At 39.3% G+C, this 18,166-nt stretch overlaps 1 protein-coding gene across 2 annotated transcripts in view; it reads left to right on the top strand.

The window, feature by feature from the left end:
• The window catches only part of LOC126870727 (suppressor of lurcher protein 1), a 527,940-nt gene that overhangs the window by 89,346 nt on the left and 420,428 nt on the right, over positions 1-18,166 (top strand). For both annotated transcript variants that reach the window (XM_050628716.1, XM_050628717.1), the window contains exon 3: positions 17,782-17,962. In XM_050628716.1, the coding sequence (XP_050484673.1) occupies positions 17,782-17,962 (181 nt within the window). The remainder of the gene's footprint in view (positions 1-17,781; positions 17,963-18,166) is intronic.

Below are 18,166 nucleotides of genomic sequence, written 5' to 3' on the forward strand. Positions count from 1 at the left end.
GCTATTTTACAACTAGATTAGATTTTATTTATAGAAATTCTACCTCGTGTGATTCGGGAGCGCAAATTTTATTCGCTTAACCGCACGAAATAAACGCTTCTATCTCTACCCGTTTCACAATTCGCAGTACATACGTTTAAAAAAGGTATAACAACATATCCCACGATATAATACAAAGCAACGATTCGCAGACTGACACATTGGTATACGCACGCGGTACAAGATTTCACTTGGATTCCAGCCAGAACGTAGTCGCGACTGCTCGCACGTAATATTTTTCGAGATTCTTGGTCTCTTCCTAATCTACAACAAATAATCGCGTAGGAAGCTTCAGAGATGAGCGATACTAGGCTTAACCGTACTAATGATGATCCTAATTTGCAATGCTCGCGTAGGTAGTTGGGGTACGCGTGGATGGTCACCGAGCGATATAACCGAGCAGTCGATCCATCATATTGGTCAATCTATCGCGGAATGGTCCCAGTGAGGTCGTTTTATCGTACGACCTATCCAATCCGTCGAATCTCACCGTGAAAGGGGACGAGCGTTCGCGGACTACCACCCGGGACGTGGCGAAGTCGCAATCGCACGCCCTCCACCACCATCACCACTCTCACTTTACCACCACATATACGAATCCGATTCTATTTATTCGTGCACGATGCAGCTTCGTATAATTGATACATAGCCGGCTAGCAGCTGACCAAGCGACCGCTTTCCGATGCGAGCAAACGGCTGAAAAATATTGTTAGGCCAGCGATAATACTGCAGTGTATCACGGCCGTGACATGGCCCGACGATTTATGCTTTAAGAACGTCCACAACACCTCTCTTAATATTGCTATCCGGGGCTTTTTTCAAGTCCCTGGTGAAGACAATCCTACATACGCACTTCTACTTTTGCAGTAAATGAAATTTCTATGCTGCATGTGTGCAAGAAATTTCTGTCATTTTTAAAGATTTACAAAATTTTGATATCATGACGATAAATGACGACGTTTCAGCGTTACGATAAATGATAGAGAAAGTTGAGAAACGAGTTTGTTATCCGCGAGTTAATTATTTTAAGAATCGAAAGCAGAATTATCTCGAATCTAGCAGCTTTTCTTATTTTTCTGTTATTTTACACGCGGAGTACATCGAAATCAAGCGTATCGTTCACACCTCTCGATATTGTTCGCTGCTCTTCGATTTTCCGCATCTACATCTTACACAGATTTTCTTTAGCCTTCGAATTCTTCTTGTTCTTGAATTGGCTTCGTATCGGCAAGTATAGAATATCTGCTATACACCGCTACCTAGCGGTTTCTTCAAAGTTTCAACTACCTTATTACATTTGTTGTAAGAGCAATATAGAGAAAGTAGCTGTATATTATGTTCAGGTAGAATTAATTATTTACAAATAACGTTTTACTTAACTGTTTGAACAATCGAAGAAGTTCTTCGTTCTTACGAACTTCTGATTCTTCGTCTTCGATGGACTTTCACGTTACGTCCGAAATCTTTTAGATGGAAACAAAACAGAGCAGAAGTGCGATTTGCCAAGTTATATCGTACGCATATATATACCCCAAAGGGGCGTTTTTTCTCGTTAACGTTGAACGTCAGTTTGATTGCATTTCCCGACCAAGCATTGTTCGTTGACTGGCGAAAATGATTTTTCGGTAGAAGCAATATTTTGATTCCGATTTAAATGCAAACGAAATTGAACGTCGCGGCTATTCATAGATGTTACGAAGACGTTCCCACAGGGAGATGGACTTTCCGACATTCGGGAATTAAGATGAAAAAAGTTGAATGTTTTTCCATGCAACTTTGGCGACTTAATGTTGCCGATGATATCGGAATAACAACGAAGAGAACGTGATAGACTCGGATATTATTCTTCGTCCATCACTGCGCGTAATAACGTCGGTAACTTTCCTCTGAAAATTGGAAAGGAATAGAAGAATTTATAGAATAGTAGAATAATACGAAGAGAATCTTTCCCATTCTCTTGTTATTAATCCCTGCACTCGGAGAATTCAATGTATTTTTTTGGACGTTCTGCTAGAGAATTTATAGTGCTGATTTATAGTAGTGTCCTACTACCGCATCAATTCGACTGACAAATGGTAACAAACTTATTACTGTTGAGAAGTGTGGATCTTTGAAGCCGAAATAATGTTACGGGAACACTAAATTTACACTTGGAATTAATATTAGAATAATTATATATTTATTTTATGGACGATTTCTTATATATTCATCGATACACACTTGCACGCGTCTCAGCACTTTCTTCTGTACCCGACTGTTAACCGACTGAACAGTTTACATTCATCTGTTTTCGAGACACCGCGCACACACATACCTCCACACACTGATATCCACATACAAGTATCTCTACTACGCATTTAACCCAGTCCAGCACAGAAAATTATACATATCTCAACAATTGTAACAATTACAACGAAGACGCTATAACGCCAACTTGTATAATGGTAAGAAGATATATAAGTAATAATTGCCACGCGAAACGCACTTTATCGCAGGAAGGTGAACCGAAGCTGTCGAAGCACAACGATACCTTCTACGCCTTGGCGAACAATTTCGTCGTTACATACGTACGTATACATCCGCGGATTTTCATAGTAACCGCCGGGTATTGGCAGGATAATAGTCGAATTGTACACTTTGCCCATTATGATCTGGCCGGGAGCAGACTAAAGCCGAGTATTTATGTAATGCGGCTGTGTCGCAGTAATGCATGCATTGCACGTCCGTCGACACGGGGTTACAGAGCGTGTTAATTACTGCGTGGTCGTTACGCGTCATAAATTAATATTTCAATTACGATTTCGCTAATGCCATATACCCTCGGTTCGATCCACATATTTCGATTCGGAAACATGTGCGCACTCGTCCAGACTCTAACCGGTGTATACAGGTGGAATAACGCGTACAAAGGGGCACAAGGTGACGGGTAGTGAAAAAATACGAAGAAAATATAGAATACAATTTGGTTTAGTTTTCGCGAAAATCGAGCTCGAACATCTTGTCAAGTATATGCTTAGATTTGTCTAATTACCGACTGGATATAAATAAACAGTTGGCGGAGTCCCATTCTGCGTGCGAAAATAGGCAAAAAATGTGGAATAAAATTTTTCCCGCGGAGGCTTCATTTCCATGAAACGTTTGAATATGTCTAGTTAAGAATCGGCCTAATTCTTTGAAACAAAGCGTCTTGTCAAACAAACGTCACGCTACATTTTCGACTCACTTTCGCGTGTACAGAGATCTCCTACCAAAACGTTTATTCACATATATTCGGTAATTAACCAAATTCAAGTATACTTGACAAATTTTCCAGCTCGATTTTCTCGAAAAGGGAACTTCGTGCGAACAAATTTTATACCATATTTTTTGCTTATTTTTTTTATAAAGGATCATCTCACGCTCGCTTGTACATGTTATTCGGCCATATCCTGTATACATCGCCCAACGAGCTCCTATTGTCGGCTCGGCGCATGGGTTGCGAAGAATCGTTCGTTTTTACCCCTTTTTGTTTGGCAGCGGTGTTTTTATTGCACTGGATATCCACGATATCGACTGACCTTACGGTGAACGGCACTCGAAGGAATTGCGTGCAACTGTTTGAAATGCCGACGCTATTCGGCCGCGGGTGCTGTCGAAATAAACAACCGCGCGATGCCGCCGAACTTATTGATTAAATTATGTATACCAGCAAGCGCGAGAGATAGCCGGAAAATGAATTATCTGGCGTGAACCGCTGGTGTATCGCGAAATTCTTTTACGCTTGTTCGTAATTATATACAGAATGGGTAATTCGTAAGAATTTCGTAAGAAAGAATTTGCCGAAACATGAAAAAGGAAGAAAATCTGATTGTCCCTTTGTTTCGTGCTTTGTTGTCGACATCATTTGAAATTTTGTCAATTGCGAATAAATTGTACAGGATGCGGTACAACTTCGGTCTATTATTACTTTGTTATAAGGATGTGCTTGAGGACGTGTCCTGAAACTTTTGACTAGAGCTCCAACGAGGAAAATTTTTAACGTTAGTTAAAGCGAAGGGCCCTAAAAACGTCCGAAGCATCGTGCTTCAGAATGAGAATTGTCTGACACAGTTCCCGTAACGAGAGATTTGTTTTGCCCATCGAGACTGTTAAACCAGAGCAATGGGCACTAGATACAGGTCTCAGTTTGAGGTATTCATTGCGGGTAACGGGCTCGCTAGTTTCGTGTGAAAGGAACAACGAAGTTCTACAGCCAATTATAAACCAGATGTAACGGACTTCTATAGCAAGATATACGTAGTTACATCGCGAAACCGCTCGTTGGTTACACTTCGTCATCGGATATAAATGTACGACACTCCTTTGTTCTAAGCAGACAATTTAGGTGCACCGACGAAAAGACGCAAAGACGATTCTGTCGTATCTTGAACGTCTGACGCTTTATCTTCTCTTACATACAATGGATAAAGATACAGGAAATTGATGATTCGAAGTTGTAGTCGCACAATATTTTTAATAACGAAGGAAAAATAAACTGAAAAATTTACTTCGAAACTCTTGCCATCCATCCTGCGTTCAACAAAGCTGTAATCAAGAGTATCCGTTGATCTTTCTATGGCCAGCAATTTTTGGAGAACAGCATCTACTTTGTAACAGGCAATCGTGGCTCCTTCAGATCGAACGTTGTCGATCGTGCGACGCCACAACTACATATCCCCTTCGATATTACGTGAAAAGTTTTCCGCTCGAGAGCGCCGCTGTACAAAATGCAGGAAATATCTGGATGGTCCATAGAGGACGCTGTCCACTGGTTCAGTCAATATCTGTCTTTAACCCTAGAACGGTTGGGTGATTCAGAGAAACATAAACTATTGAACTGCATCTCCGGAGCTCGCTGTTGCAAATGTATTCTGTCAATATTAAACGTAGTGAAGAATGGACGCTTCGAATTTTGATGTAGCTGCTGGAAGCCTGTGCAGTCTACTACATGTAGATTAAGCATTTATGAGAGGATGCCATTGTATTCGTTGTCCATTTGACAGTGGACAATACGGAGCGAATTGATTTATCGGATGTCTTTTTTTACGTACTATCTCTTCTTTGACCGTTGCTGAAGCAAAAGTATGAAAGTTAGTTTTACGCGTGGCTATTTAAATTATCAAATTTACATCTTTAATTTTATAAATAATTTAGAATTACCAAAAAGAATTAATTACTCGATATCATTGTCCCCGTAACAGAATTTTTATAAAAATTTTATAAAAATTATTCATGTATCGATGTTGTAGATAGATAGGTGTTGGTACATAGAATGCCTGTATTACGTACGTTCAAAAAACGTTAATTTCTCAAATCGACATTTTCGTCGACATTTATCGCTTCGAAAATTTGTACACCGCAAGAATGTTTGTACAATTCCTGGCAGACATATTTTCTTGTAAATATTGAACGAAACGAGTTATAGATCCGTACATCGCTGGTACCGATAAAAATACGTAAAAGCGTTACTTATTTCCTCGTAATTCCAAACAGCCAACTAAGTGCACTTTATTTATACAGATGAATTAATACATTTGCTATGTTTTGCCAGAATTCAAACATACTTTCAGCTTCGCTGCAGTTTACACTGAACGAAACGGGCACAAAGTGGCGTATTCGTAAACAAACACGGAAACGATAAACGTCCATGTGGAGCGTGATCAACCGTGTTCGATCTTTACGAAACGCGCAATCTTTGCTTTTTATTTAAACGTGCGCCTCGCGTTTTGCAATTCAAATATACTTAACATTTGCATCGTGGCGGGGGAGAGGGGAAAAACAGTGCGGAAAAACCATGAAATATGAGGGACTGTGCCGGGTTCGTGTAACTTTCGCCGGGCCGCGACGTGGCGCAACCGATCGTGTGAAACGGAAGCGTCGCGGCTACAGTGTAATTTCGGATTCATGAATAAATATCTTCCCAATGCTGCCACCGTGTATGTTCGTGGCTGGGGAAAAAAAAACACACACACACACACGCACCCAAAATAACGAAGAAAAATATATTCGACCCGTTGAACGTCGCGCGCAAATCCCAGTCAATGGAAGAAAAAACAGTAGTGCTCCCCGACGTATAAATTTTTCCTAATCTGTTCGTGGATATTGTGACCACCTGCTCCTAGATTGATGATCTCTGCATGCCGCGAAATCTGTCAAACGAACGCTTCACTCTGCCGGAGATTCGATTCGCGAAGAATTAGTCGCCGTTGTTACGCAATGGAATTCACACAGCGCAGAAATACGCGAATTTTCGACTTTTAGCGAAACTAGGTGAAGGAATACCGTTTTTTTTCTACCGTGTATATAAGAATTTTCCTCTCAACTTATACTTTGAGTTAGAAAAATTTACCAAATGTCCAACTGGACAAATTGTAAAGCATAAATTAAATAATAAAAAAAAAACTTACACTTGACTAAGACTCGTCATGTGGAGAGCTCGAGATCGAAAATACGATTCGCGTCACTCGCAAAGCGACTAGTCTTTTTTGTTGTTTCATCCTGTCTGACGAAGAAACTGCAAATATTTGTAAAAGTTCATATTTTTATAACGATAATTAGAAAAATAGAACCTAGATAGAAGATTGTATTAGCTACTCAATATCATAGTGAGTATACTATATTTCCGATATTTTGTGTTATGTACATACGTGTTTCATAAATGCATAAAAATTCGCAGTATATCGATAACTAATTCTCAAGGTAGTCGGTCGGGATGTGAGTCTTGACCCGTGGACTCCAGACTGATCACTGGTGATGACTCGTTTTCGACAATAGTGTGTCATTTTTGCGTGCACAGTAATATGTCATTATCGTCGGTCTACATAATATCGTTCGGCCCTCTAAATTTTTCTTTGTATTCTTCTGCTCGAGTAGTTTCGAACGATACCGTGAAATACTGAATAACAATGTGCAATCGCGATTAAGGCCGGAAGGCTATTGTTTACGAAACAAATAACAAGTCTTTCTTCTTTTTATTTCTCTTCCTCGTTTTATTGTTTCTTCCTCTTTCTTTTCTTTTTTTTAACTTTTGTTGGTGCCACAGTTGCCGAAATAAATGCGGTCAAGCAAACCGTGGCGGAAGTACGGTGCATCGCCGTTTTTTTTTTTTTTTTTTGCCAAAACAATTGAACCTGTCCGGCGATATCATAAATTTCACGAGAGATTTTTATATACAGTTTTGGCTCTTTATCGCGTTCAGTCGGCCAGATCCTCGCGTGATTCTATTGTCCATTTCCTTCGTCCTTTTCCGTCTGAACGATTTATAGTCGCGGTAGTGACGTTAAATAGTCGAAATAGGCTAATGACTGGATACTGAAATAACTTGTTGGACTGGATATACACCTATTCGCATTTTTACGCAGACTATGAATGTCGATCTATTTACTGATGTCAGGAAGTTCCTTGTTACCTATTTTCACTATTGTAATTGTTACTGTTAATATTTAGAAATTTTGTTTAAACGTAGTACAACTTTCCAATCTGATATTTCGAGTAACGCAATAATACAAAATTATGTAATTTAATGAAGAATGAAAGAATGAATGAAAGAAGCAAAAGATATTAAGATGTTGTTCTATTTCTATATTTCTACTTTCAAGTGAACGTATTAAAACTTCGTCAAATTGGCCGCGTAAACAACTCGATTATGAAATTCGAATATTTCACGTGCGTCCGTTCTGTAAAAAAGCAATTATTATATATAGTTACACGCAATGATAATTTGCCACATAAGGTGTCCTCTCGAGTAAACCAAATCTCAAAGTAACAACAAACGATCGAAATAAAGCACCGGTCTGAACAACGAGACAATCGAACTAAACAGCGGAGCGATCGAAATTCGATCAGCTAAAACGTGCTTTCCTGGCTCGACCGAAAGGAAGGTGATCTGAGCAAACGACCGGGGACAAATAAGTAAAACAAGCAGAGGCCGCAATAGTAATCGGCCTGCGACCGGCGCAGGGAAGTTAATTAAAGGTAAACGTTTCCGAAAGTCTTCGAGGTCTTCGCTCAGCAACGAGAATAACAGCGACTTCTCTTCTGGTATTAGTATGCGTGCAACGATACGTTGCAAGAGTGTCGCGCGAATTTTCTCGGTAATTCGAGCGGACTGTACAGTGAAAAATGTCCAAGAATAATCGTCGCGAGCAGATGTTACGGAAACGGCAGTGTCGAAGGATCGTGGCGAAAGGCTTGATCTCGTAAAAACGGCACGTGGCAAGAAGGTGCACGGAATAGGGGAGGTATTATTCTCAATTTATCTCGCGCCCACTTAGCCTCGTCTATTTCGTGGCATCGATTCTCGAAGGAATAGTCGTGGCAGCTGCTCTGAATCGATACCTCGGCGAACGTGCCTTAGCTTTTTGCCAGTCTTACGCTTCTTCGCCGCTTCACGATACGTCACGGTCTTCTCGCTGTTATATCCACCGAAATTTTCAAGTTTCATCCCGATCCCGGGTAATGAAATAGATGCTCGTTGGGATCCTGCCAAGAGAGGATTCGCTGGAAAATTGTTCGTTATTCCGTTTACCACCTTTCGGATGTTTCCGGAAAGGAAGGTAGCTTATCTCAGGTCAGATAACCTAACAGGAACTATTTCAAGATTTATTCGACAAGTTGGATCGAGATTCGTGTAATTTCTTTCTCTAATCGCGAGCTACGTAACTACGACGCTCTTTTATGAAGTCACGTAATTGTGAATAGAAGACTTTGCAAGCGTAGGAAAATTTACGCCATGGTTTCACGTGCAATTTTGTTAGGAATATGAGAAAGTGTACAGTTGTCCAATTTTGTTTTTATACGAATCTGTTTCTATACGGTTTCGATTGTATATAATCTGCAGAAGAAATCCAATTCTTTTTTTTTTTTTTTTTTACGCCATTTAATTTCAATGAACATCGTTAAAACGATATTATTTAAGATCGTTCTCCTTGAATTTACATTATAATTTTGTTCTCTCGAATAATTCCTGAGCAATTTAAAGAGAAACAAACAATTTATGTTTTCGTAGATTATTCTACTTTTATGTTGTATGTTTTATTTTATCTTATGTTTATGTTCGTGGTTCGTTATCGCCATTGAATTTTAAACAAAATTTTCTCTTACTAATTATATGTTGTACGTTTCTTCTATATCATCAACTGCTTCTTTATTCAATTGTTTTCTTTAATTCGCACATTGCGATTAACGCGACACATTATTCTTGCCGCATGTTGCCTTTCGTACATACGAACGATACGTACAAAAGCACATTGCCGTAATCGCATTCAAATCCCTCAACTAGCAATTATCCGCGTAATAATTTCCGTTTTATGCTTATAGTTCATAACATTCATAATCCAAATTGAATGTCTTCCAATGAATTAAATTCAAATATTTTCCACCTCGAGCGAATATATTTATGTTACGCGACATGAAATGAGCATGCTAATTATATCAACAAGTATAATGCAGCAAAATGCGCAGAAATAACTTACGTATAATCATTTTCATTTTTATTTGTACACGATACGATTCTATGTATATAGCTTCTCGTTGCAGGACAATGCAATTAACATTCCCCGCGCCTGTCGCATCGATACGGTCATTGATTAACGAAAATATGCTCGCCTCGTGCAAATAACCAAGGGGCAGATATCGCCGCCGTGTCGCGTCAATAATTACTTCCATACGTCTCTCTACTTCATTTAAGCAGAGACGAACTGCACACTCTGCTAATCGATCAATTACAGAGTCGATAACAGTGTAAGTAGTATTTAACAACGAATTAATTTGCCCATTCCGAGGCTTGCAAATAATAGAGAATCGAGTCCGAGTCAACAACGAAACTGCATTCACCGTAATTGCACGATACGGATCAGGCGTTCCGAATCGCGTGTATACTTACCTTCTGGAAACTGAAACTCATCTGGCTCTAGTAGGTTTTCGGGGCTCGATTTCATTCGTCATGCTCATATCTCCGGAGTATGTAATACTGCAACGATCGCGTTGTATCGTATTTCGATCACTGGAGATAGCAATCAGTGTTGGGTGTCGTTGACTGACGACTTGCAAGATCGTTTGACAGATCCAGTATACAATTACCTTACAACGTATAGTCGCAGAACCTTTGTTCGTGTTACCTTCGTTGTCGATGCGCTCCGGAGGAATGTAGGTGGAAAAATAGATCGTAGGTTCTTCGTTTCAAACTTTTATTGAAACACGATACAAACGCCGTATATAGTTTCCTTGTTAGCCTGGTGTTTTACTTTTCGAACTGATATTCCCCTCTTCAGCTCCACTTTTCTTCTTCCCTGCGCCCTGCAGTTTTTTTCTCTTTTCCCTCTTTCTCTTTCTCTTTATCCATCAGCCTTTAACAGAAGCTTTTCTATGTCCACGGGGTAATCGCGTGATCTGAGAGTAGCGCGGAGCTTTCAGCGGATGTCTGGCTCCGTTGCATCGCGCGAGGGATTTCGAACCGGAGATAGATAAGCTGCTTCATCACGCCAACTTTGACTACGCCCATTTATGACGCTCGCGTGCCAAGCAATGACAAAAGTCGTGACCAGCATCAAGGCTTCGAATGTTATCCCGAATGGAACTGGTGGCCGAGCGGAACTTGTCACGCGAACTGACGTTGCTCCGATATTATCGTCGAGTGTATCGCCGTTCTATCTACTTTCCGTGAACGTCCGTTGCATACTAATTACCGGACATTCTAGTGGTCTAACAACAGCGAAGATCTATTACATATAAGAACATAGGGGTATCTTCTAAACGCGTGACTTGCCCAAGCTAATTCCTCCGCTCGTTCTTCCGCGCTCACGCACTCTCACTCATATTTTTCACACTACGCCCACTTCAAATGCCGTATTCGTCTGAACAGGGTATCGGTGTCTTCCGCGAGTCTACGGTGAAAACACGCCGATTTCGCGAGTCGTGGGATCACTCGGCTTGCGGTGTCAGTCGACGATCTTGAAAAGTCAACTCGTCGCTAGCTAGTTGCCAGCGCTGTGATCGACCGCTAAGTGATTTCTAGTGTCTTCTCCGAACTTGGTAATATATTTTGAAGCTTATGTACGCCGCCCCGGTTTGTACATAACCATGTACCGACTAGACTATCAGCGGGCAAGATCTGGCTGGCGCGGATCGGCGCGCTAGTATCAGCGATCCGTGAATCACCTGCGAGGGTTCTCGAGCTACGATATAATGCTCGTGGGATCGCGGCGGCTCTCGCGGAGAACGGAAAGAGATTGCAGAGATACAAACCGTGGCCACCAGCTGTGGGCGTCTTAATGCGACTGTGCTGCCTCGTAAATTACTTGGAGAAAGAGAGAGAGAGAGAGAGAACCGTGGAGAAGTCACACGAAAAAGATAACTTCGAACTTGGATAACGCCTTCCGGGAATTAATATCGTGGTTTATTGTGGCGTCGAATGGGTCAACCATCCGTTTATTGGAATCACGTTTTACATGTTGCCACCTCGTAGAAACTTTAACGAGCAAAGTTTTATGTTATGAGCGTGGGTCTCACTCCATTTATGTAGGTCGTATTCCGATTTATATTATGTTTCTGTTTACGATGGTAATTAGAAGATTATGATCGCGCGATACATTGAATAAACGCGATAATATCGATATGAATAAACCTGATCCTTTTCCGGTTGTTTTCCCTTTAAGATTCGAAATGCACGTTCCTATGTTTGTTTCAAAAGTGCTCTCTGTTTTCAATCTGATGATTAAGTATGACAATTTACTTGACGGCACACCAGTATTACTATGCGATCAGACGTAGAATTTTCGACTTAAGCACCCTTCTTTATTCCCCCTGATTCGTCTAATCGACTGCATAATATTGATTCAGAGTTGGAGATATCTTACCAGATCCATTTGTCTCTTATTTTTGTACAGATACATGCCTCTGTGACTCGCTAGATTTCCTCTGGTGATGAATGATTTTTAAAACGATAGTCGTGAAGTTATAAATCTAACGTAGAACGTATCCGCTTGAAACAAAAGACCTAGTTTATGAACATCATTATCGCCCATTAAAATTTACGTCATAAAGAAAATTGATAGACACCACATACTGTATCCTGTTTTAAACGCTTGCACTTTCTCAGAGGAATAGCCCACTTTTTGCCCATTAGCCTTACATGTCATTCGGTTATAAATAGCATCGGCTAGAAAATCCTCGAGTCAGCACGACTGAACGTGACCAGACAATGATCTTCCCCGGCGATTTTACAGCAGCTTACAGGGAAAAATGAACAATTAAGAGACTATACTCTCTACCGTGTTATTTACTTTTCTTTATATATATGTAAGTCACCGCATGTGCGATATATCTCCTATAAGTATGTAATATAGTGTGAAAATTAATTTCAAATTTTCGGTATTCTGTCCTCGCCGTTTATTTATGGAAATTGTTGAGGTGGACTGATAGAAGAACGAGTGGATGAATTTGTAATAGAAAAATATATTGAAATAAACAAAGGTACAAGTATAAATATAATGTATAAGTATAATGTATAGTATATGTTGATCCAGATCCTCACTCTTGCAGTGTTACAATACGATAGAAGAAGCCACGATAGGGAGCAGGTTCATACATTTACAGCAAAGGACATTACCAAAAAGTTAACCTTGTAGCTCTAGCTGAAGGCTACAAGAAACAGCAATAGAAATCTACTTATAGCTCTTTTGTTTCTAGACATCGTAACCCAAAACATAATTTATATTCAGGGGCACAATAATACGGACCTCTCTTTATTATGAATTTTTTGTTTCACTAAATTTTCTATTCTCATCGTAATAGGAGTCTCCAGGTCACTGATATACAAAAGCAAAAATTTTTTTTATTATTATTTAATTTGTACTTTACAATTTGCCCAGCTGCACATTTGGTAGATAAAAGTAAAGATGTAGAGTTTTTCTTGATGTAATTACTTCAACAGAAATAATTGCGTTTATTCGTGAACATTATTTTTCTTGAACATTCCAATTCGCTACTTCAAGGCAAACGTGGAATTTCGAATGATCGATTCTTTTATAAATATGCTAAAAAGTCGACTTTTTCATATCGTATATTCCATCAATTTCTCCTTTTATGTAGCTACTAAATATACGTTTCATAAAACAGGGACGGTTTACCCGCAGTAATATGATTTATCGTGAGGCACAGCCACTACTTCTCCACAATTGATCATTTTGACTGACTGTCGAACGGTAGTCGACCTTTCAGCAAAGTCGACCTTTAAACAAAGCCTTGGGGAACGTCGATGGCAGACAGGTGGGATCACAGAGTGCGCTTTGAAATTCGCCGTGCGAAACGAAAAGAGCGTGGGTCGCGACGTTGATAAATTCCGGGCGGCGTGTATTTTATAACGCGGGAGTACGCGTCTCCCGTTCATATTTGATGCGTCAAAGCGAGCGGAGATGTCGCTGAATGGATCGCGAGTCGGGGCAAACGCGATCGTGCAGGTACAGCCGAGGTGTAACTGCGTCGCGCTTTAGTGGCAAGAGGGTTCGCAAGGGGCGACGGAAGAGAGACCAAAGTGAAGGCAAGAAAATAGAGGAAATGAGAAAATAAAGAGGAACGGCGACGGGTAAAGAGATGCGAGAACATAGGGACGAAGGAAAAGAGGAGAGCGCACAGCCGCCATTAAGCAAAGAGGGAAAGAAGAGAAGCCAAATTAGGAACTCGGTTTTTGCTAATTTACTGAAACTCTTCTGAAACTGTACGAAGCACGATTAATACGCGTCACCTGAAACGCGACATCCGCCGTATTGGACGAATCCTTCGTATTCGATATTTTTCGAGTAATTGGCCTATCGATGGGCTTAAGTAACTTGCACAGGTGGGTTCGAAGATTGGCCACTTAGATTCGATCCTTCTGTAAGTACAGTGGTGGACAAAAGTAAGGGTAAGCCGAAACATTCAACGTACAAAAACATTCCGTTTAGAAAGTAGAATTATATCTAACAAGAACCATTAAATTATGAATATATGTGGTCTATATGTATAGTATCGTGGACAGATTGCCTAAGAAATATCGGGTGAACCATAAACAATGTCGCGAGAAAGCCTAAGTGCCGACAGGCCAAAAGAGTCTGGAAACTTCAGTGGAGCGAGCGGCCCACCAATGTGTTGTCGATCCTTCGGTGGAATAGTTAGGCGGAAGAAGGCCTACGTGACCATGACCGTGAAAGGTTATGGAACACGTACGTGGTGGGGCTATGAGAAAAGACAAAGGGATGCTTAAGGAAGAAAGAGGAATTAACAGGCAGTCGTTAACTGAGAGTCGAGTTGTGAGGAGTCGAGAGTTGAGTTGCCAAGTTGTTATGAGTTGTAAACTATTAATTGTGAGTTGTGAATTATCCATTTAGTTGTCTTAGTTATATCACATTACTGTATTTAGTTCATGTCAGATAACCATCGTCTCCTGTTTAATCCATTGTAAATAGACCCATCTATCAATAAACTTATCATTTAGGGTAGAAAACATTGGAAGCCCTAATTTCTAATATTTCTGAATAAACAAATCCTATACATATATATGAGTGCTATCAATATGGTAAACAATGTTTAGTACAAAGTCAGTAACGATGTAGTGTAGCTATTATAGATAAGTATGAATTTTAAACCTTCTTCTGTCCGCCACTGTATTTCGAACAGTTTTGTATAACATGTTCCATACGACGACAAACGATTATCACCAGAAAACAAAATTCGTTTTTGATTCATTAATGTTAATCATTTTTGTACCAATACCATTTGCAATTTTTTTTATTGTTGACTAAGTTTCAGTGGGCATCGTTTGATTAATTTAGACATTCAAAGCGCAAAATAAGGCATATGCTACAATGAACGGAACCGTTATATCTCGTATTGGAAACTTCCGAAGCGAACCTTGGATGATTGGTTTTGAATCGTGTTTGTAAGTACACACTGATCTTGATCCTGTCACTAATCAATCGATCCTATTAGAATGGGATTCTTCTAAATCGGCGCACTGGGATTTAATCGTGTTCTCTTGAACGAATTATACGCTTCGTAATGGATCACGTTCGCAGAAATAATCAACGGAACTGCGCTCGCCAACTGGTCGACGCGAACTAATCGCAGAGACGGTCGGTGATATTGTTGCGGATAAATTATTGCACCCGTATCGACGAGCCTTCGTAATGACCCACATTTCGTGGGTCGCACCAAAGCGGCCTTCTATCTTGCTCGACCGGTATACAGTTGATAACACTGGACCATGAACTTTGATAGGGTTTTTCTGGCTTATCCGATAACTATCTTATATGAACCACAATGAAAATCGATAAACTGATAGAGAAATATTGTTCGACGGAGTAATATCACGGAAGAGAAATGCGCAGACGAGATCTGTTAGCTTATTAAACGTTCGAAGATTAACAAACTATTACGTGTAATTCATTGATCAAATTGAATGTCGTCCGAAGCGTTCTTTTTGTTGATATTATCGCAAGTCTACGTCTTAAAAATGTTTAAGAAGTGTACGTGACGTTCAGACGGTGTTCAAAATTACGATTTAAAGATACCTACTAGATAATTATTTCCTTGATGTAATCGCTATATGTTTAGAAAGACGTTTCATACTGTTGTTGATACTCGTATACTTTAATCCTGCTACATCCTTCGGATCATTTCCGACCCAATTGTATTTGTCAATCATTAAAAAGTATATTTACACTTTGAACAAAATATAAAGAAGGTATTGTTAGTGTACATGATATCCCGATTTGACTGGACGTCAAACATCTTCTCACAGTATCAAAATCCTTTTTTGTCACGAAAGAAAAGCAAGAATTTCGAGGAGCTAAAGTTAAGACTGTAGAGAAAAGTACGTAATTTTTATATAATGTTATCTCGTAGTACTAACAACTGTAGCATTTTAAACGCCTAAAACCAAGGAAGACTGCTTAATAATAATAATAGTAACAACAACAAAAACAACAACAGTATCAATAACAATAACAAAATCAAGCCAATAACAACATCAACAACAAAAACAAAACAACAATACCAATAGTCACACAATAACAATAACAATACCAATAGTCACACACTAAACACTAAACACTAAACACTAAACACTAAACACTAAACACTAAACACTAAACACTAAACACTAAACACTAAACACTAAACACTAAACACTAAACACTAAACACTAAACACTAAACACTAAACACTAAACACTAAACACTAAACACTAAACACTAACACTAAACACTAAACACTAAACACTAACAATAGTCACAACAATAACAAAACCGCAACAATAACAAAAACAAAACAGCAAGCAGTAATAATAACAATAAGACTAACAATAACAATAACACTAACACTAATAATAACACTAACAATAAGAATAACAATAGTCGCAACAATAACAAAAACAAAACAGCAGCAGTAACAATAACAATAACAATAACAATTATAGTTCCAGCGTCGCTCAGTTATTTAACTGAAAAAGCACCCGATTTTCCGCACTCTTTGTCAATTCGTCTGGAAACCAAAGACGTTGAGGCTGCTTTAGTCTAGCTAAGGTAGAAGAAAATGGTGCAACAGGAAATTAAATCGCTGTTGCGATGCGAGCTTAACGCTTTGACAGATAACGGAAATTCTTTCGTAGCTTCGTTCCCAGAGATTATTGACTTGGATCGTTGGACGCAATCTCTAAATAGGAAATGCAACCGCCGGTCCAACGTGGCTAACGCGACTTCTCGCGATCGATCATTAACCACTGAACCATCTGTCCGGGCAATCAGTGATTTTGTTGCTGAAAGTTTCGCAGAAAAGTTACGAGTCTCTTGCGGTACGTTTCCTCACAGAGAAGTCAAACTTTAATTTGATTCTTCGAGATTGACGTAGGGTCGATTCTATACTCGTGGCGAGGGTATAAGAGAGGGGGGTAAGATCGATGGGAAAAGTGACGAGTTCATTTTGGGAATAAGAAAAGTTTCGGACTTTAGACCGAAGCGTTACTTTTGGCATACTGTCAGATGGTGGATTTCATTACCGTGGAATATCTTTGTTCGATTCCTTTCACGTATGCATAGTATTAAAAATTCTCCCACGATTTCCATTTTATTGCACGTTATACAATATGTGTAATATCGAACTATCTACTTCTACAGCCAGCCAGGAAAGTCTACATACACATACAGGACTTTTTACCTTTTTTTATTTTTGTACAAGTGTATTTTACTTACCAGATAATTTAAAAGTGCACTGTTCGTACTAAAAAATTAGTACTATTATTGTTAATGAATTTATGAAAGGAATTTAAAAAATTGAATCATTTGACTCACACATGAGAAATTACACAACCTTCAATTTTGTGCATTATATTAGGTCAAACAATTTTTCCTATCGTTTTATCTAGCGTAATATTTCGTATGTATAGTACCAGAATTCGGTATTTTCGAATAGTCCGAACTATGATTAGAAGTCGCTTGCCGAAAACTTGACACAAGATACGCGTGTCACGAAACGTTTGATAGTTGTAATTTATGGTTCCACGTAGGTTCCGTAGAAATAGACTTTTCTGTTTCTCTTATCGTATTTCGTTTATCATAAATCTTACGTACCCATTAGGGTAAAGATTTAGGGTAAAGACATATTTATCCAGATTATATGGATTTTGTATTTCTATGTGCTATTTTGATCGTTTATGTTTACGTTAATGCAATGATTACGAAATATCTGTTGCAGGTTGCTCTTGCGTCGTCTACAGCAGCTCGGACAAACCTCAAGGTGGCACGTTCACATCCCCTTATTATCCCAAACGATATCCGTCAAATATCGATTGCCTGCTTTACACGTTTATCGGTCAACCCGACGAAATCGTCAAGCTGACGTTTCATCATTTCAATATCCGTCGTATTCGATCCGAGTGAGTACTATTATTTAAATCACTTTAAATATACGATGCATTTCAATTTACAATATAAATGCAACGTATGTTACAAGATACGCGGATTCAATAAGAATATGAAGATGTATCGTGTCTTTCTTTGGTTGACCTAATGTTCCTTTTTAAATTATTCGATTGCTATCACATTATTCTACGTTATTACATTCTAATATAATATTCAAT

The sequence above is a fragment of the Bombus huntii genome, chromosome 10, assembly GCF_024542735.1.
Source record: "Bombus huntii isolate Logan2020A chromosome 10, iyBomHunt1.1, whole genome shotgun sequence".
In the NCBI taxonomy this organism is placed as follows: domain Eukaryota; kingdom Metazoa; phylum Arthropoda; class Insecta; order Hymenoptera; family Apidae; genus Bombus; species Bombus huntii.